The sequence below is a fragment of the Chamaea fasciata genome, unplaced genomic scaffold (genome assembly GCF_029207755.1).
Source record: "Chamaea fasciata isolate MVZ Bird 193981 ecotype frontalis unplaced genomic scaffold, bChaFas1.0.hap1 SCAF_5, whole genome shotgun sequence".
In the NCBI taxonomy this organism is placed as follows: Eukaryota; Metazoa; Chordata; class Aves; order Passeriformes; family Sylviidae; genus Chamaea; species Chamaea fasciata.
In genome coordinates, this window is record NW_027094090.1 from 73,936,124 (window position 1) to 73,956,509 (window position 20,386).

Here is a 20,386-nt window from a genome sequence, read left to right on the forward strand (position 1 = left end):
TAATAAACGAGACAGAAAGAAAGAAAGCAAAAAAAAACCCCAAACCCAAAGAATTTGCATAGGTTAAGTGCATGTTTCCAACAGAGTCAGACAGCATCACCTTGTTAAATAATTACCACATCAGTGTTTAGACAAATGTCTGCTCCTTAAGTGTGTTTAATGTTACCGCTGACAAGGAGATAGGCCCCTAAGATTTTAAAGTGTGCTATTGACAAAAAGGCAGAAGATGAATACATTTATGGATTTTTTTAAAAAACCCAAAACTTTCTTTATTGTTAGCATCTAAAAAAACCTAGATATAAATAACTTCATTAATGCAACCAGAGCGTTGCAGAGCATAATACCACAAGACAGTGTAAATCAAAGATTCCAGCAGTAACTATTAGTGATGACAATATAAAAACCAGATTCCATATAAATTTGCAATCCAATCACACCCAATCCTGAAAAGATGCTCTTCATTTAGACATATGCCTCATGTAGATGGAGTCAGCCATATAAAAGAGGCTGTAGGACCAGAGCTAAGTTATTTGTAGTTTTAAAATCATAAAATCTACTAACACAGAGTTCTCTGCCCCCACATGATCTTACCAATGGTTCTAGCAGAGCATGTATGATTTAGGAATTGTATCACTAAAAAAACATATGACAAGTTAATTTAAGTGGCCATAAATAAGGGCTTGCATCAGGTAGTGATGCCAAATTACAGAAAGGAACTCCTGCTTTTTAAAATGAAAAATACATTTACAATTGGCCAAGTATTTTGAGAATACATCGGAAATTTAATTTGAAGTTTCATTTAGCCCTTTCAAAAACAAAGTGAAGAGCAATACCTGAGGTGTGATTTTGAGTGGGTGGCCAGCCTGGAATACCTCTGGTTCAGTTTGCAGAAGTACTGAGAACCCAAAATATTCCACAAGCCTCTACAAGGCACTATGTAATTTCCAAAGATCCAATGCAACTAATGCTGCTCGGGACAAAAGAAATCCCTGGTTACCTTAAGGCTTTCCTGTTTCATTGCAAGGCTGTAGCTCCCCCAGCAAACAAATCAAGGAACCTCAAGGTTTTTTTTTTTCCTTTGCCTCTTGGTCTCTGAGTCTGTGCTGCCAACTCACCAAGACCTGCAGGCTTTGGGCCCAAAGAAGACGGAAGAGGTCATTTCAAACAGACAAAATTATACCCCTGGCAAGGGCAAACATTTGGCCTTCAGAATTACGAGAATGAAGAATGTTTGTGAAGATTTTTCTAAGATAGAGCCACTCTGTTATCAGCCCAGAAGAAATATTAGCCCTCAGTATCCTCAGTCTCAATGAAATTAGCAGCTCCTCAGCTTTCAGCTGATGAAGCCAGTGGCAGAATCTAGTCTGAACATTCTTGTTTGCAGACCTCGGGTGATTGTTTTGGCCTCCTTACAAAGAAGGATATTTAAAGTTTTGAACTTTATTCTCATGTCGCTCACAGGTCTTCCCTGACTGGTTCTGTATAATTCAAAATAGCAAAAAATACACTGGGAGTAATTATCCTTGGTTTTCTCCACATCTGACTCCTCTGTTTTCAACAGATTCTGGGAAATCTCTGTTCTCTGCTGTCGACATTGGGTAATTAGTACTGAGGTGCTGGGTGGAGGAAGAGTTTTGTAAGCACCTCTTTGGTATTAAGAAATGAAGCTGGTTGCCAGCTTTCAGACAAGGAGGAAAAGGAAAGAGGTGGCTTTTGGGAGCCAAAAATGTCAGAACAATGTGGAAAAAAACATGTTACATCATATTTAAGACTTTTGCAGTCCTGTATGAGAATAGGGAGGAAGGCAGGTGGGAGGGGAGATGGGAAGGGGAAGCCATAAAATAGGATTTCATTCTGTATTTCTCTTACTGACTGGCGCAGACGAAAAGAGAGATAACATTTTTCTTTAGCCTTCACTACCCTATTTTGTTCTCAGTTCTCACCACAGAAAGTTAGCCAAGTTATATTCTTTCCAAATAGTATCTGATGTGTGCATATTTAAAAAAAAAAAAAAAAAAAAGAACAAAGGACAGTTCCAGACAAAGTCCAACTCTGTGGGGGAAGCTCATTAGAAAATAGGCCAAGAGCCCTAATTTATACCTAACAACCCAACAAACACTGGCACTTCTGCTGATGTTGCCAACCCAAATCTTCTACACAGCTGATAAAAGGTTGTTGAGCAGGCTTCTTCACACTTCTATGAAACAGTAGAAGAAAAACAGAAATAGAAAAAAAAAGAGGACTGGAAACTCAAATCTAAATTTTGTCACTATTGCCTGTCTCCCACAGGAAGTAAAGCAAATGAAAACAAAACAAAAATATTTTTAGAAAATCATTCTCATGTTATTAATGATGTGACCCAAGTTTTGAGCAAGGCCAATTTCCTGCTGTTCCATCTCCATTGCTGTCTGTCTTTTGGCCTTAGGTCAGGGTATCTCCAGGGTCTTTTGAACTGCATTTTATTTTGAGAAAGTTTGTTTTTCCCGGAAGAATCATAAGGTGAATGCTGAGATACAATAGCAAATCCCATCTGCCATGCTCAGATTTCTCAAAGGGAGAGCTTAACCTTTCCTTTGCCTGAGTCAATGTAAAAGAGGAAGAGAGATGCAGAAGGAGAAAAATCTAGATTTCTAACCTACTCATTCTGCTACTTGTTTTCTGCTAAAAGGAAGAACTTAATTTCTATTTTATGTACCCCATGCTTTTAGCAGGCAGGATGCTTTTTAATAAAATTTTCACTAGAAAATTGTTACCTTCTTTGAATTTCCCAGTAAAACCACAAGCCAAATATTTCCTTAAAAAGAAAAATAAAAATCAAACTGTGACACAGCTTATAAAAAGGAAGGGGAAAAAAAATATTATTTTGGCTAGGAGAGGTTTTTACCTAACTGGAAAAGCACTTTTCTACAGAAGCCATTAATTTCAATGTTTGCCTTGAAATCAGGTCAGAAGCTCTTTTTAGAGTTACCAGCTGGATTGTGCTTTATTCTGCTAATTAAAGATAGGTGGGTAATTGGAAATAGGTTACTACAGCAAAAGATGAGATCTGACTAAAAAAATTAGAGAACACCAAATCTAGGGTTTTTTCACTATTGGCCTCTGTGTAGAAATTAGAAATAAGTAAGGAAGCAAAGCCCCAGCAAAGCAAAACCAAGCCTCTTGTCTCTGCTGAGGGAGCAAGGCCATTTCCATCTTCTTTCTGGTCTTTGTGTTGTTACTGGAGCAGAGTGGGGACAGCTTAGAAACCACAGAACTGCAACCCAAGGAACACCTGAGACACTGCTGATGGTGCCAGCTCAGTTCCTCTACTCAGCTGCCCCAAGCAGAGAGCCAGAGATGGCCCCTGATGTGCTGGAACTCAAGCAAGCCCAACCCTTACTTGGAACTTACCTAAAAGCATTCTCAGTAGGTTTAAGTTTGGAGGCAGGGGGTTCACGTTCTCCGTTCTGTGCCTTTTGTTCAGGGATGCCTTTCTTACGATCCCAGACACTTTTCATCTCCTCTTTGGGCGCTTTACCTTTGTCATCTTTTACCTGTTTAGAAGATAGCACAAATCACAGAACAAAACACACAACATGCACACACACAAAAAAAAAGTCAGAATGAGGCATTCTAAGTAAAGCTGAGAAACACAAATTTCTTGGCAAGATTGGGAACTGTTTTCAAACTGTTAAATGTGCTATAGTGCAGAGGTGGTCTGGAAAGCTCTAAACTGTGATCAACTATCACTTCGCTATCCTGACCTGAATTCCAGGTCAAAGCATCTTGAAAATAATATTATCAGTCTTTTGTGAAAATTTGCTGTGGCCATGGGACTATGCCACCACACTGCTTCACTCTGCAACTGCACCCCCACTCTTCCCTCCCATTGCAGCATCATTCATCTGTTGCTTCTTAAGATTGTGGGTTGCAAACTCTCTGGGACTTGCCAATACATTTTTGGTACTAGGTTTAGGGCATTTGTGCAATAAAAACAACACATAGCCTCCAACAAATATCAATCTTGTTTGACAAAATTCTTGCTCTTTTCAGTGTCATATCAGAGGGATACTTCCTTACTATAAGAATAATGGCCAAAACACAAAAACATCTTTATATCAGAGCAAAACTTACTCTGACAAAAAGCACAGTCCTGCCTGGGGCTGGTCATAGTTAGCATTATCAGATATGAACATTTAAACTAATGAAGAAGGATATGCTCTGGAAAACATGAGTAAAAATTCCCTTTATCCTTTAAAAGTTTTGTCTTATAATTCCTAATGGTAATTAAAAATATTCCATGGATAAATTTCATTCTCCAGCGTTTCTTCAGAGTTATGAGTTTGAAGTATTTATCAATACCACAGACAACCTGACCCCAGCATGCTGAGTCATGGCTAGATGCTGGTAAAAGGAGAAAGTGAACTGATTTAAGTTATGTATCCTCAGGTAGAAATATTCTTCTCTGTTAGTTAAGACTACCAGCCAAAACAAACTTTCAACAGAAAGTTTCAGTTTGAAAGATTTCAAACTGTCAAACAGAATTCAAATGGAGACCTTTAGAAAATAAATTCTTTGGAAGCCCAAAGCCCATTCTTTAGTCCCATTTGCTAACTAGAAAAATAAAGAGCTTCTGTAACAGTCCTGTCTGCAACACAGCTGCTCTTAAAGGTGCCTTAAGATGCACCTTGAAATAAAAAAAGCAGCACACAGCTTCACACCCCAAATCAAAAGAAATTTCTGTTCTTCCTCATCAAGGAACAACTCCTGGAGAAGCTAAACCTTTATCTACAAATGTTGAGTTCAGAGTCTTCACAGCCAAGATCTTCCCAAGGCACTGAATTATGCTGGTGCAGAGTGAAGCCTGAAGTGAGTGCCTGACTTTACCTGAGGCCAGTTTGCTGCTCAGAGGAACCAGATGTGATGGACACCACCATGGTAGCACATATTGGAAGTAAGTACAGGATGCTTAAACCTTTTGAGCAAATTTGCTACTGGTGGGGGCTGTTGGACACAACCAAGAGGCATCTGCTCTGCTCTGGGAGCAGGCAGCAGCGGTGCAGACTTTTCCCACCCTCTCCTGCCAACAAGAGCTGGCAGCAGCTCCCTGCCGGACAAGAGGGGAGTTTAGCATTCTTTGGTCATGATGCTGTCACTGCTACAAGCGAGGTCATTATTGCCAGCTTCCTCAAGGAATGGTTTGCTGTTTTCTAGGAGCCGGGCTGAGACAAGCAGGGCCATTCATTTATCCTGATGTATGCCATCAGACAGCATTCATCTTCTGGGCGTTCCCAAATCAGGGTGAGCTGTGGATCGTGTTCCCTGCTGCCTGTTAGCAACCTCCCAGCCCTTCAGCCCCAGGCAGGGTGATGCTGAAACCGGCAGTGTTGATTGGTGCAAGATTTCTTGTGCCAGGATATCTGTCCTGGGATTTTGAGAGCATAAGATTTCCTTCGCTGAGATTTTCATCAAGACCTTCCTAAGTCTTATTTAAAAAGCCAACACTTACAGCTGCCTTATGTATTCAGGTCCACTGGGGAGGGTTGTATCTCTTACATCTTAATTGAAATCACAGAGAAAACTAATATTAAAACAATATAGTTTAAAAATTAATAGGTTAGGAAATAGCATTTCAGAAGGCAGTAGGATTTATGATAATAAATGCAGATTTCTCTGCATTTGAGAAAAACATTAACACAGCTTGGCCTCTTTATTCAAAAAGATGGCAAAACAAGGTATTACAGAAACATTTCACATCTTTTGAGCTCAATCCTTCTCCTACTAATTTTAATACCAAAGCAGAGATTGATTAGAAAATTAGCAGAAACCTTTGAATCTCGTTTCAAAGGCAGACAACAGAATAAGTTCTTTCCCTTCTCTCACTGCTTCCCTAAATTAGAGACTAATTCAGCTTCTGCTGAATTCAAAAAGGACTTCACTTGGAGCAGATGAGTGCTATTACCTGAACTGAAATAGCTCACATGTTCTCACAAATCCTGATATCAAGCTAGAACATGACCGAAGTCATGGTAAACAAATTTCCAGCTTTATGTATTTATTTTTTATCTCTTTCTATGCTGCCTCTTTTCTATTAGATTTTTATGCTATTATTTGAGACCTGAGATTTCTAAATCTTGAGTTTAAACACCTTCTGACTGAAGCAAATTAGTTACTGAGGTTGGGGCCCGTCTGGCAGATTTGATTCTTTACTTGGGATCAGTTATTTGGTGAGTTAAAAGCTGTAGGCATCTGGGTCCAGGGCTTCCCTGTCAAGTCAAATGCCATCCCCAAATACCATGAGAAAAGCAACTGTTGCCGCACGTCTAGCCAAACTGGAAACAGGAAATACCAGGAGCCTCACATCATGAGAAAGCTTGTTCTTATGAACTTCTCAGGTCACTTTTAAGAACCAAAAACTGTGCAGAAGTTCAGAAAAAGAGACATTTATTTTTTTCTTGCCAAATTAATCAAAACCTGAACTTTGAGGTCCAAAGCAGAAGCAAACCCTAATTATACAGATACACTCCATTCCCTCAGGGTCTTGTTCGTGAAACACTGGCATCCTCTGAGCTGCATGCACATTCAGAATTAGACCTCATTGAATTTTTATGTCCTGGAAAGGGGTGGGAGAAGTGCAGATGGGAGCCTGATCATCAATTTTTGTTCACAAGTAAAGAAGCAACAACTGAGATTTTCAAGACATTTTGAATGCTCAGGACGGGCATTCAGCATTGCACTAGAAGTGGAATTCTATTAAGTTGTCTTGGCTTCAGCATCCAAAGATGGAAACACTAAAATCACAAGTAACTTTTATAAGTCTTGCCAATTTCCTGGAATAATCTAGCCCAGTGGGTAGATTTTAAAAGCATGATGAGAGCTCCAGGGAGAGTTGGCCAAGTTCTATATAAGAACAAGCAGGACAACTGTGTCTCAAGTTCCCCACAAATCAAAATTTGTGGTCAGTCACAGACTCCTCTTTACATTTCCTTGTAATATTCAAAGATTGCATGCAAAAGTGAATAGTGGAAACTGGTTCTGTCTTCTTAATATAATCCATCCCTAATTTTTTTTGGTGCAGCTGTTTTCTCAGTGCTTCCTGAAGGTGAGCTAAGCATCTACAGCATGTTCCAAACTCATCTGCTAACTAAGGACCCTGCAGTGGACCCTCTACAACCCTCAATGGTCCCAATCCACTGGACAGGAAGCAATCTGAGCTGTGGCTCCCTTTAAGCCACAAAGACCTGGCTGAACACAAAAAGTGTCCAAACTTCCAAGGCTCTGAGCAGTCTCTGAGCAGTCTCCCCTAATCAGAATCAGGGGCTGTTTTGAGACCTGTGCATTGAACCAAAACCACTGCACAGCACTAAGCACTGCTCCCAGTGGCCAGCTGTACCCTGAAAAGTGAATCTTATTTACTTACCATACAGTAAAACACCATGGCACCAGCTCCTGTGTTTACAGTGGAAATGCAATGCAGTAAATTTGGTGGATTTTCTCTTTAAAACAAAAGAAGAATCTTGGGTATGCACAGTTTTATATCACAGGGTATTGCAGCTTGCAGGGGAATTATTAGTTAAGGCAGTCAGGTGGCCAAGGGGCCTAGATAATTATTACCATTATGCTGATTATTATTAATTATCATGATGATGATGATGATTAGAGTAGGTTTTGTTCATAAGGAAAAAGTTCACAGTAAAGTGAGAGGAAACCAGGGAAGGATGATTAGTTGATACTGTCCTGAAAAATTCATCCCTAGAGGGAAAAACCATACTTGTGTTGTTGACTGAACTGAGTTTCCTGAAATATTAGTTTCAAGACAAACAGGAATGGGTCCTAAAGCCCCAAAAGAACAAACTCCTTAAGAATTTACTTAATTTTAAGCACTTAAGGGGCTTCATCCTTATTTATTTCAGCAGGATTTCCCTTGTTCTTGACATAGAGCACAAGCTGAAGTACTTTGCTGAAGAAGCAACTTTCACTTATAGGTGCCTTATTTGTTTTCATATCTCAAGTCTCCCTATCACATCTACATCAGTGGTTTATGAGTTACCTGATCTTTTATGGAGGTAGCTTGGAGCTTCTCTTCTGGCAGCTTTTCCTTTTTAGCCTCCATTTTTTCTTCCTCCTTTGTTTTTGGGTTTTCAACAATTTATTTATTTTTAGAGCAAAAAAAATTAACTAATAGCACCTGTTTGTGCACTTTTTGTTTCTCCACGCTGTGTTCACACAATCCAGTGTGCAGCCACAACCCCATCCTGTGCTGCTGTGCCCCCTCCACCCTCTCCAAATCCTCAAATTCCCCCCATCTGGGCCTTTCTCCCTGCTGTGGCACCATGCTCATGTGTCCCAATACAGAGCCCCTTTCTTGTGATTGTGCTCAGCACACAGCATTCCTCACACAGTTCAACAGGTGCCCATAATGTTTTCTGCCAAGATGTGTCTGCCTCCACCTCATGTGTTACTGCGTTAGGCCAGTTTATAGCAGCTGAGGTGGAAAAAAATAGGCAGCAGAGCACATGCAGTGGTCTGAGCATGCGAGGTTTTCTTTGAATGATGGAGTGAGGCCAGGCATGTTGTGCACTGAATTATTGGTAAGCAGGAGGGGATTTATTTTTAAAAAGAGAGAGTGACAGCACACGTGTTAGTAACTTCAGTACAGGACTAGATCTGTGAGGAAGTTTCAATTCAATCTCTTCTTGCATTACATTTCACACAAACCACAGGTGTCTTGTTTTGGTGCAAAATGTTTACTGTACCTGTTTTTTAAAGAAAGCTGCTTGAGGTTTTTCATCTTCTACTTTCTTCTCTTTTACCTGTTTATCTTCCATTTTCTGTTCTTCCATCTTTTGTTTTTCCTTTAATTTCTCTGCTTCTAGTTTAGCCTTTTCCTCAGCCACTCTCTTTTCCTCTTCTGCCTTTGCCCTCTCCTCAGCTGCCCTCTTTTCTTCCTCTGCTTTCTGTTTTTCCTCAGCTGCCCTCCTCTCCTCTTCTGCTTTAGCCCTCTCTCTTTCCTCAGCTGCCCTCTTCTCCTCTTCTGCCTTTGCCCTCTCCTCAGCTGCCCTCTTTTCTTCCTCTGCTCTCTGTTTTTCCTCAGCTGCCCTCTTTTCTTCCTCTGCTTTTAACCTCTCCCTTTCTTCTGCTTCCTTCCTTTCTGCCTCAGCTTTTTCCTCATCCCTAAGCTTCTCTTTCTCTACAGCATCAGTTACACTTTGGGTCCCTTCTGGCACAGCATTTGTATCATTCTCTGCTTTGTGCTCCTCTGCATTTATAGTTACTGCCGCTTCTTTATCTGTGGATTTTTCTGCTGTCACATCTACCTGATTTTCCTCTATGGGAAGCTCCTTTGGTTTCTCCTCTTGTACCTCCTCCTTGTCTTTTGCTTCTTTTTTTTCCTCTTCTTCCCCATCTTGCCTCCAATTGTTTCTTTGGTACGATTTGGTGACTGTTTCCATCTCCTCAATCTCGTAGCGTCCTCGGCGTGTTTCAGCCTTTTCCTCTTTCCCTGTGGTCTCATTTTCTTCCACATTGTTTACTTCTCTCCTGCTGGGCACTGACAAGCTCCCATCTGTGATCGTGGGGTCAAATTCCTTTTGGCGTTCCAGGGCTTCCTGCAGACGTTTTTGGCGTCTCTCCTCCCGTCTTGCCAGCCTCTCCAACAATGCAGCTTCATCGTCTGTAGAACGCTTGCTCTCCTCTCCAGCCACACTGTGTAAAAGGGACAGGTTTGCATCAAAAAAACTCAAACAAATAAAATTCTTTCTAACAACATATGCACTTCACTAGTTGTAACAAAAAACTTGTTGTAATATCATGCCGTGGTTGGAAAACACAACGGGTCACACACTTCAAAGTTTAGCTGCTGTTTTGCTACCTATATCCATTCTCCTTGCCTTAAATAAATTGCTTCTTGTGCTCAGTATCTATTAGCACCTGCCATCACTATTCAGGTTTCTTCTATGAATTGTGTTATGGCCACTGGAAATCTGGGGATATTATTTCCTATGACTGTTTCCAGATTACTGGGCAGATTGCAGGAATGTGGGTGAACAGAAATGAATACCTAACAGGTGATTCTCATGGATGGAGATCCATGGTGTAAGTACTTGCTCGCTGTAGGAAACTGCTGTGATATGTAGTGAGGCAATGGATGTTTCTAGAATCATGTTAAGAGACATTTTCAGCTTTCTTAACAGATGAAAATGTTAAGAAACTAAACAAATGATGGACGGACAGAAAGGCCAGCTCTGGACAGAGAGGAAAGCCACTCAGCTTGTGACGAGTGGGTGGTGATAGGGTGTAATGGTTTAGGGGCTACAGGGGCACTGCTGGGTTGATGGTTGGACTTGATGACCTTAAAGGGCTCTCTTCCAACTTTGGTGATTCTATGATTCCAAGTGTCACATCCTTCCATAAGCTTTTCTACTCTTTATACCTGTCTGGCACTGACTATGCCAGGTGGGTGCTGTGCTCTAGAGCTCACACCCTGCACCTTGCAGCTAGCATCCTTTGTTGCAGCCACAGCTTGAGAACTGGGTGCCACTCAGTGTTTTGGCTCCAGGATGCCATGACCCCTGTGAGCAGAACAAAAGATGTGGTGTATTGTGAGGCCAGATGCAGTCATGCCTGGGAGAATCTGAGAGCCTCCACGTGCTGAGTTACCCTCATAGACAGCCTTAAGGACATCTGGATATGTGCCATGAGCATGACCTCAGGCCCAGAGTCAGTGATGCTCCCACCCTACCACGTAGACACAGGCAGGGTGATCCTCACAGAGTGAGGTCCTTCTTCAGTTTAAGGATGGCCAAACCCAGTACTTCAAATTCAAGGACCAAAGAAAACCGCCCCCAGATACTTCTCTACTCTGAACAAAAATTACCATTGGCTTGTCAGTGAAAAACACCAGGCATTTACCTGTTTTGGGCATTAACCTCAGATTTCTCTGTTACTTCTCCTGAGAGATCTCCTTCTTCCTTTTGCCGCAGCCTCTCCTGCCGAGCCCGTCGGCGACGTTCTCTGGCAGCTTCTTCATCATCGTCATCGTTTCTCTGGTAGGACAGCCTGCAACAGGGAAACAAAGGTGCTTTAGCATATAGGACACCGAGAAAAAAATAGCAAAAAGCAGTTTTCTAGAGCACAGTAAGCATGGCTACAGTGGCTGCTCCACGTGCTGTTGTGAAAATACGCTGTGAAGTTGAGATGCTTGATTTCGAGCCCAGATTTTCTTTTCTTTCTCAGAAGTGAACTTAAAATAGTCCCTGTGAAGGCAGCAGCCACACCACGCGGTCAGCTGGCTCCTAGAAAACACCAAATCAATAAAAGGCCAGCTCTGTAGCAGAGCAAACATCCTCCTAGTCTGCACCACAATCCGGTCAGAGCACTCACAGCAGCATTTGAGCAGATTGTTTCACTTCTGTTTCATGGAACTGAAATTGAACCCAGTAAAGCATCTTCTCATTAGTCTCCTCTAAATATCACACACTGAAAATGGTGACAGTATTCTACATTTTAAAGGCTAGAAAGCAGGGAGACACAAGTATGACAATAGCTCTCAGTGGTCAGTTCTGAGTGCCAAACATTTGACACAAATTTTTTGTGAGCCTGGAGCCCTGCCAGGCCAAATCACACAAGATCACTGCTGTGATGAAAGCCTACAGCTGAGAACCCATTGTATTCTTCTAACCCAACAGATGATTACATTTAGTTTCATCCTACTTGAAAAGGAAAGCAAGACCTTAAAACCCTAATAATCCTGTGTCCCATTCAAATCTTTGCTGAGGTTATAACTGTGTGAGATAAAGGGAGAGGCCTGCATTCCTCTTATCTTTTTGAGCAGGGAAAGTGAATTAGGCAAATCACATGTGCCAGACCCAGTCAGGACATTCATTTACTTTGCTTTTGGCAGTGATCTGATACATCATGGTTAAGAAGTCTCCCTTCTTTACATAGTCACACATTTAAGTTAGCAGTGCAGCCATGAGCATAGAGGAAAAAAAACAAAAAGCAAAAAAACCCAAAAAACAACAGAGTTCTGCACTGACTAAAACCAAGTACAGATAATGTTTGTATTACAAATATTTCAACATTAAAAGGAACTAAACCATTTTGATTTAGCCATCAATCAGACTCTTTGGGGCCAAACCTCTCCCATCACTATGTTTTGATACTACTTTTCTCCTTTGCTGAAAGAAGGCTGAAAGTATAGGTTCAGCAGATATTCAGTTACCCCAATTTTGCTTTAAGAATTTAAATTGTAAAACATGGCTGAGCCACTTGCCAGACCTAGAACAGCATTTTCATCCTCAGTGCACCAAAGAATTTAATTTGCTACTTTCATGCTCTGCTTCCTGAGCTTTTTCTTTATAGAAACAACTTTTCTCAAAGAGAGTGCAAACCATGAGCAGCATGGCCATGAGGGGTCACAATGGGGGATGAGGAAGAAAGGAAGGAGCTGAATTAAAAGCCCTAAAGGTGATGCAGGGAAGGTAAGGAAAAACATTTCCTGCCATTTGCTAGCAACTTCAAGGGGTATGAACATTTCATTTAGGTCTAGAACAGAAAGGATATGAACAGAATAATAAACGAATGGAGTCTTTCATTTTCACAAGAAACTCTGGAATAAAACTGCATTAGCAAACTTACACCCCCCTCATTAGTAAGATGTTCTGGCTGCAAGAAGCCTATGATCTTTTCAACTCTGAAGTCCAGCTGTAAGGGCATGGGAGAGAACACACTGCTCCTAGTCTGTGGCAGCTGGACAGTGGCCTCAACTGAGTAAATACCAAGTGTCTATAGCTCAGGATTTGTCTTTGCAGTGAGACTACACAGAGATGAAGAAGTTTATTCCACTCTCTGTACCCACACAGAACACCCCTACACAGCAAGAACAACTGCTTTGAAAAGTCTCTTTAAGATGCCTTTCTTTAAACCACCAGTTGCTCAGCAAACTAAAAAAGGAAATAAAAAAAATACCCTAAGCAAAAAATTCCCACAAAATCTTATCCATTAAACAGATATGTACTTCCTGTCCTTGGACACTTATCCTCACATCGATCATCTGTTAAGAAAGCTGAAAATGTCTCTAAACACATCCATTGCCTTAGTACATATCACAGCAGTTTCCTACAGTGAGCAAATACATACACCAGGTATGGGCTCCATCCATGAGAATCACCTGAAGTATTAATTTATGTTCACCAGCATTCCTGCAATCTGCCCAGTAATTTGGAAACAGTCATAGGAACAACTAGTTTCACTCTTTATAAGAGATGTGTTTCTTGTTTTCCTTACAATTATGTTTAAAGAGTGACCCTCATTCTCCCACTGTCACAGATCTCTGTAGCAACCCATCACAAGCAAAATCAATTTGGGAGCTCTTCAGGGCTTATCTTCCAATTGCCTATGTCTTTTGACTTTCTTCAGACTAAGAGTAAATAAATAATAAAAACTATCTCTCCAAGATTTCCACTCAGTTTATCAGACAGATGGAAATCTGATGATCCATGCTGGTCTGTGTTGTTTCTCCACCCTTGGAGAGCAGCCTTGTAAATTAAACTAAACTTATATCCATTTGTCACCTTCCACATGGCTTTGCAGGCAATTATGTCTCCACAATCAGCTGTTCCAGCTGTCTCAGGCAATGAGACTACAGCACAGCATGATCTCAAAGAGGCATGCAAACCTGCTGATACAACTCTCACGTGGAATATTCAGATCGCAGAATATTCTGGGTTGGAAGAGACCCACAAGGATCATCAAGTGCCACTCTCAAGGGCTGAAATGCCAGACCTGAAGAACTCAACAACAAATCTCATTAGTACCTGAGTAAGTCTAAAAACATTGCCCTCAGATTGAAGGGGGCGGGGAGGGGTGGGGGAACTTTGAGTGAAAAATAAATCTGCTGGTTTGGGAATACAGGAGATGTGGCCATTTGCTTCAGACCTTTTCCAGAGAAATACAGCACTCTGCATTTTATACCAAACACTGAATTTATGTAACGTTATAACCCAGCAAGAGACTTGGTAATAGCTGGGATGATAGTGGTGCTGAAACCATTTCATACAATCCAGCTTTAACTGGTTTCCACTTGAAACTGCAAATCAGCCCGAGCATTATCTAAGGCACTTTGGGTTTGGAGATCCTTGCCCAGTACTACTACATTATTATTATTGTCTGAATTATGACAGCACTGAAATTTCCTGATCAAGCTCATGGGCTTGCTACAGTAGGCAATTTATGAAGTTAGGGCAAGATTTGGTCCCCATTCTAAAGAGTGTGCATTCTGATTAAAGAGAAACTTTATAATTTGTAGCCCAATCTGCCCTCAGTGAGTCATAAATAAACCTGATGAATCTAAATTCTTTTTCCTATTTTTCACAGGAGTAGAAAAACCTGCCTAATTTGAGCTGGATCACACTACTCCATTCTAGAAGAGGCAAGGAGAAAGAATTACTGTGGATCTGAATTCTGACTCCATTTCAAGAGTGTCAGAAATACCAAACAGTACAAAAGTCTTTAAGATTTTTAAGCAGGCAGCTCACATCTGCCTCTTCTTTCCTCCATGATTCACTCATACGTCAGTCTGGTTTTTATGCCTGCAGAAACACCTTGCATTCCTAGCAGTGCCCTCACAACATGGACTCAATTAGACATAACTGCACCTATTCAACAAGCTCTTTCCCACACTACTTTGTTATCCTGAAGCTTTTACAGGTATTACAGATTGATTTTTTCTGTGGTCCACCCCAAGAAATGAGATCATTTATCCTGTACCAAACTGCTGCACCTCCAACTTGCAGCCTAACCTACTTCTAAGACCTCTGCCCCTTATCACGTAAGACCACAGCAGCTGAAGTGACATCTGCTGATTTGTGTGTCCAAATTTATGTCAGATGGAGGATGTCAGTAAAATGCCCTCAATGACAAATTTCACTGCCAGACTGAGTCTATAAAAGTTGAATTTGTTGGCCTTCTGTGCTTTTAGAAAGTTTTCTATTTACCCAGGCTCTTCCTGAAAGGATGGGTGGGGTGAGGATGGGCTTTGTTAAAATACCTAGTGGGGAGTGCTCTTTGTGTCACTGTTGATATTCAGTCCCATTTTATTTATGATTCCATACGTTTTTAATCTTTTTATTGTTCGCTTAATTTGTGTTATGATAGGCACACTTCAAATCCTGAATATAAACAAGTGATCAATCTCCACCTCAAAAAAAAAACCCCAATAAACCAACAAACCAACATAACAAGTGCACAAGCCTCCACAGAGGGCTGTGCCTCTCAAGGTTTGCGTGTCAATCTCAGCTGTATTTCATTTAAGTCATATCTAAAAATGTGCTGAATGGTGGGGGACAGTTGTGGGGAAAACCATTTTTTCTAATCATTCCTCCATCATTCAATGAGAGCTTCCCACATTCTGCTCAGACCTGCTCAAGAAAATTCATTTTGTTGAGGGAATGAGCAGAATTTCAGTCCAAAATGCTCATGCTTCAAAAAGATGTAGTGAGTGAAAACATGGGATTATGATGGAGACATGCAGACATGCCACCACAGTTCTCAGTCAAATGTTGTGCATGAATACTGATATTAACACCCATATTTTTCACATATTTCTCAACTTGACATGCACCATTTTCTTTTCACATTGAACGTAGGAGAGACAAGTGGATAAAATTAACCAAAGGCTGGAAATGAAACCAAGACAAATTAAAACTGGAAATTAAGCACATATTTTGAACAGTGAGGATAATTACATACACAAGAAGCGATGAAACATCTATCTATTGCATCTCCACATTAAGATGGATGCCTTTTTGGAAGTTATACTACAAAATAATACTGATTTTTGGGTTCGTTGTAGATAGCTTGGTGAAATTCCACTAACACTTATGTGCAGGAAGTTAGATTAGATTATATGGTGGCACCTGCTGGATTTAAACACTACAGCCTTCCATTTAGAAACAGTACATTTTTCTCATTTTGCTCACAATTTATCTCTGTCTCACAAATACTTTTACTCTGTTTATCCATCCATTCTCCACAGGAACACAGCCTGTACTTCCAAGCAGGCAAATCACCCAGATATGCACACAGTTCTCCAGCCAAAACAGAGACTGATGCACCTTTCAGTGTATTATGTTCTCATTCACTTAATTTTCATGCTGTGTTTCTAATACACTCTCTTCTTTTTCAAAGTTCCAAAGATTCTTATTTTTTTCTGAAGGGTAACCACTTATCAAATATTTTTTCAGAAGAACATTCTTTCTGGCACCCTTAATTTCCTACCACACCTTTAGAAGCATCTCTTCTACCTTAAACCTTGACCTAAAATACCTAAAGGCTAAAACTTTTGTCCATTTTAACACTTTTTTTGTTTCAGCTGAGCAAAACCTTTAGATTGTTTACTTTGGTTAAGGACTTGGCTGGGAGATTGTTATTTTGTTTACATAAAAAAAGTTAAGCATGGGAAAGAAAAGGTCTTCTGAGAGGTTCAGTTTGCGTAGCTTTTTTCTTATGGTTCCTCTTTTTTTTATGTTTTTGCCATTTAGGTTTTTTAACAGGTAAGGGAAAAGTAGGTACATTCATCCCTCTAACAGTGTGATTCTGAAATCTAAGTTACAAGCCATCCACATCAAAGAATGAAGGATAAAAAGTGAAATGCAAAGTAAAAACCAAAGGGAAAAAAGACTCCCTAGTGACAACAAAAAATCCTTGGTGACTACCAAGTAATTAATGCCAAAACCACCCAGAGATTTTTATTTCTTTGCTGGGGATGACACTGAAACCTCTAGGAAAGATCCCGGCTTCCCAAATTACCCATTTCAGTTGAAAACATAAATTTCAGCTTTGTAGATGTCCAAGGTTTCCAATGAAAAATTTCTTTTCTTTTTTTCCTGCTCGTAACAGCCCAGTTCCTTTGGTTTTAGATTCAAGCCCTAAGCCTGGGCCTTGCAGTTAGACCCAGCCTGTACCATCACAGCCTCGCTCTGCACAAAGGCAGAATGACTCATGCACGTGCCTATTTTTCTTTTTTTTTTTTCCTTTTCCTCATGGCTTAAAACTGATGATCTGTTTCATAATATGAAATGCAAGCAAATTCTCCAACCACAGCCACATAGCTCTGGTAAATCGCCTCTGAGCACCTCAGCATAAATCAGGGCTGCAGTTGCAGGGCTGCAAACATGAAGGGTAAAATCCTGCCGCTACTGAAACAATGTCAAATTTGCCTCCAACATATATTATATTTAGATAAAAGTGCTTGCTGGAAATGTACCGGGGGGAAGCACGTAATTCTCTCAATATGTGAAGCCTAATGCTCTGCAGTTCTACTGCATAACAATAGACATGGCATTGACCTGTCAGTGAGCAGAGCAGCATATTGAATATGCTCTAATTTAGAAGTTTCACGTGAAAAAAAAAAAGAATAACTGAGCAGAAAACAATAAAAGTCCAAATGCTTCTACCTGATAATTTTTTACTGTTTTCCTTGAAGCCTGGTGGAGTTCACCCAGATCTCTGTTTCCCTGGCAGGTGGCAAACATGCAAAAAAAGCGTACAAAACAAGCTTGCTTTTCCAAATGTGAAAAAGTGGGAGCAAAACCCAATCAGTGTGCATACCACTGTGGTTAATGTGGTATTTGTTGACTCTGGAGCAAATTGCTTGCTGCCACCACCTCCAACTTCTAGTGCTTTATTGCATATAAAATCCAAAATAATTTATGCCACAGCCTTACCCAGTAAGTAGTATTTCAGGCATATGACTTGAGAACAAAGGGCATCTTGCCTAGCTGAGGCATAAGTCAGGCTTTACAGGATTTGCCCTAGAATGTACAATCCACAATTTCTGCAAAGACAAATAAGAAGTTTTCTTTCTTGTGGTTTTGGGCTGCTATATTTAATATGGCTTTCAAGGCACTTTTATACCTCAAATTGCTAGCTTACTGATTGCATCCAAAATTAAGATCTAACTCAATGTGCAGTTTAGCCCAGTAGCTGCAGAAGGCAATATTTTTTGAAAAAAATATAATTTTAACTTAAATATATATAAATAAAATTTATGGTGTTATTTGTTTTTATTCTAAAGCTGCATCCTCAGAAATGAGCAAAAAAGAACAAATTGTTGATTTCAGGAAAGCACAAACTGAATTATAATAAATCATGTATGTACTGCTGACCTGGAAGCCCAGCCTTCAATTTCATCTGCTTATCTACTTTCACCCTGGTTACCAGCTTTGAACGCTTCTTTAATGCAGCATTCTAGGAAATAGAGAACCTCTTAACAAATCAACACTTGCACTTTATTTCCTCCACAAAGATTAATAGGATTGCTGCCTTTTAAGGGCACTGTATCTTAAAAGGCAGTGCAGGACCATGAGGATAAGATCTCATACACACAAAGCTTCTTTAATTTCAACCTGCTCCATGTAAAGACAAAGACTAAGAAAGTTAACTCAGAGAATCACTTATTTGAGGAATGAAACATTAATATCCAAACCAATCTCAGTCACACACCCTAATTCCCCATCACCATGCCAAATCTGCTCACAATCAACTCCGAGCATATATTTATTTACCATCCCCCCTGACAAAACAAGCAATTTGTGGAACTGGATATGCAGCAAGGCTTTGGTTTTCAAAGATGACAAATTTCTGAGCAGAACTGCCTTTTGCACTCCTGCATTATCTTCTCTTGCCTGCCAGGCTTTGCAGGGTATAATGAAGACCCACAAGCCAGGACTCGACAGCAGGGGAGCGCTGAAGGGAAGAAAATTCACAGCATCACAGGGATTGATATCAAAGACAATGCCCACCAAGGGTGCTGGACCCACCTTGAAAGGAGTTTTCTCATCTGCCACTGAAATGCTGCCATGCCAGGGGTGAACCTTTTTATAGGTCTTGGATGGCTTCATATCCAAACCAGTGGTCTCTGATTTAGGACTGACCCTGAAATTCATCATGGATTTGAACAGAGTGGGACAGAGATACTCAGTGGGGCAGGAAGGAAGAATATGGAAGCAGGAATAGCAGATGAGGTCTGTAGGCCAGGAACAAGATAAGTCCCTGGACTGTGGACAGGGAGAGAGGAGGCAGACAGCAGCAAAGGGATGAGGAGCCTCCATCCCTGCAGAGCACAAGATGGGAACTGGAGGAACGTTGATAGAGAAATAGGGGGAGAACAGGGATAAGGGAAATAGATCCTTCTGGAAATAGCCAAGAGAGCGAAAGCAGCAGGACTGGGCAAGTGGCTGTCACCAACATCCAGCCAGGTTCACAGGGCTGTCTAGGGCGTGGAAAACCACAACCCTCCATGACTGGAAAAAGGGAAACTGTAACACAGCAGGTTGTGACTGCCCAGATTACACTTCACTCAGTGACTTCAGCCTATGCCAAAGTGTTCTTTGATCTGAAACACCTACAAACAGTCAGAACCCAGTATTTTTATTGCTTGCTCCACCGAAGGTATGGGTGTTGGCATTAGTCTGGTGTCTGTGAAGCATCAAAACTGCTCTGTCTTTCCCAGGGGATTAGAGATTGTAACTAAATGACTACTGCTCAGAGCCAGACAGGTCCCTGAGGATGTCTGCTGAAGCTTTCAGAAATACAGCAAACACTGGGCTGACGAACAAAGTACAATACATGTATTTGCGCACAGGGAGTCTGGAAAAATAATTTTACCAGATAATTATTCAAATAATAATAGAATAATCTTTTTTTATCCCCTATTCCCAGCACAAAACATGCACTAGCAGGACACAGCCTTAACATACCACAGCGGATTAAATATTGAAATAAATGCCACAAACAGGATAGCAGATGAAATGCAAGACCAGAACGTGCACCAAAACAGAGAAGACTGTGAACTCTTATGATAACTGAAATAAACCACTTGAGGGGAAATACGGCATTACAAATACATCCAATGCTACAACATGAGGTGAATGGAAAGAAAAAATTAATGAAAATCAGATGTCTCAACATTTTCCGGTACCGATTCCCCATGCACACAGCTCATGGATGCTGTGCAGGTGTGGATTTTGTTTCAAGGGAAATTCATGGCTGTTTGCTTTTAACATGGGCAAGCAGTTCTCTCTTTCTGAGGTGTTTAAGAAGCCTACTGTCAGCAGCCAAGGTGATTAGGAGACACTTCCAGTGAGACAGCAGAGGAATTATTAGTGCAGATCCCTTCATTTGCTAATAGGATTAGGGGCAGATACATTCCATGCATCGCTGTGAAAGCTAATCCTGATGTGTCTTTCACCTTCATGAAAGGTAAAGAACCCTTCCATAAAACAGGTCCATGCAGATCTCCAGGGTCACGTACAGCCCTTTGAACAGCACACTAATGTTACAACAATTTGCAGACATCGTATAATAACAGCACTGTGCAGATTAAACAGCTGGAAGTTTGAAATGC

The 20,386-nt window shown here is 40.8% G+C and overlaps 1 protein-coding gene across 6 annotated transcripts in view; it reads right to left on the bottom strand.

Moving 5' to 3' along the window:
* Positions 1-20,386, bottom strand: part of CALD1 (caldesmon 1) — a 175,791-nt gene that overhangs the window by 17,160 nt on the left and 138,245 nt on the right. For 4 of the 6 annotated variants that reach the window (XM_066184478.1, XM_066184476.1, XM_066184477.1 and 1 more), the window contains 4 exons: positions 10,891-11,037; positions 8,736-9,684; positions 8,030-8,104; positions 3,391-3,533 (listed from right to left, as the gene is read on the bottom strand). In XM_066184478.1, the coding sequence (XP_066040575.1) occupies positions 3,391-3,533; positions 8,030-8,104; positions 8,736-9,684; positions 10,891-11,037 (1,314 nt within the window). The remainder of the gene's footprint in view (positions 1-3,390; positions 3,534-8,029; positions 8,105-8,735; positions 9,685-10,890; positions 11,038-20,386) is intronic. The other 2 variants (XM_066184480.1, XM_066184481.1) reach the window with 1 other exon arrangement.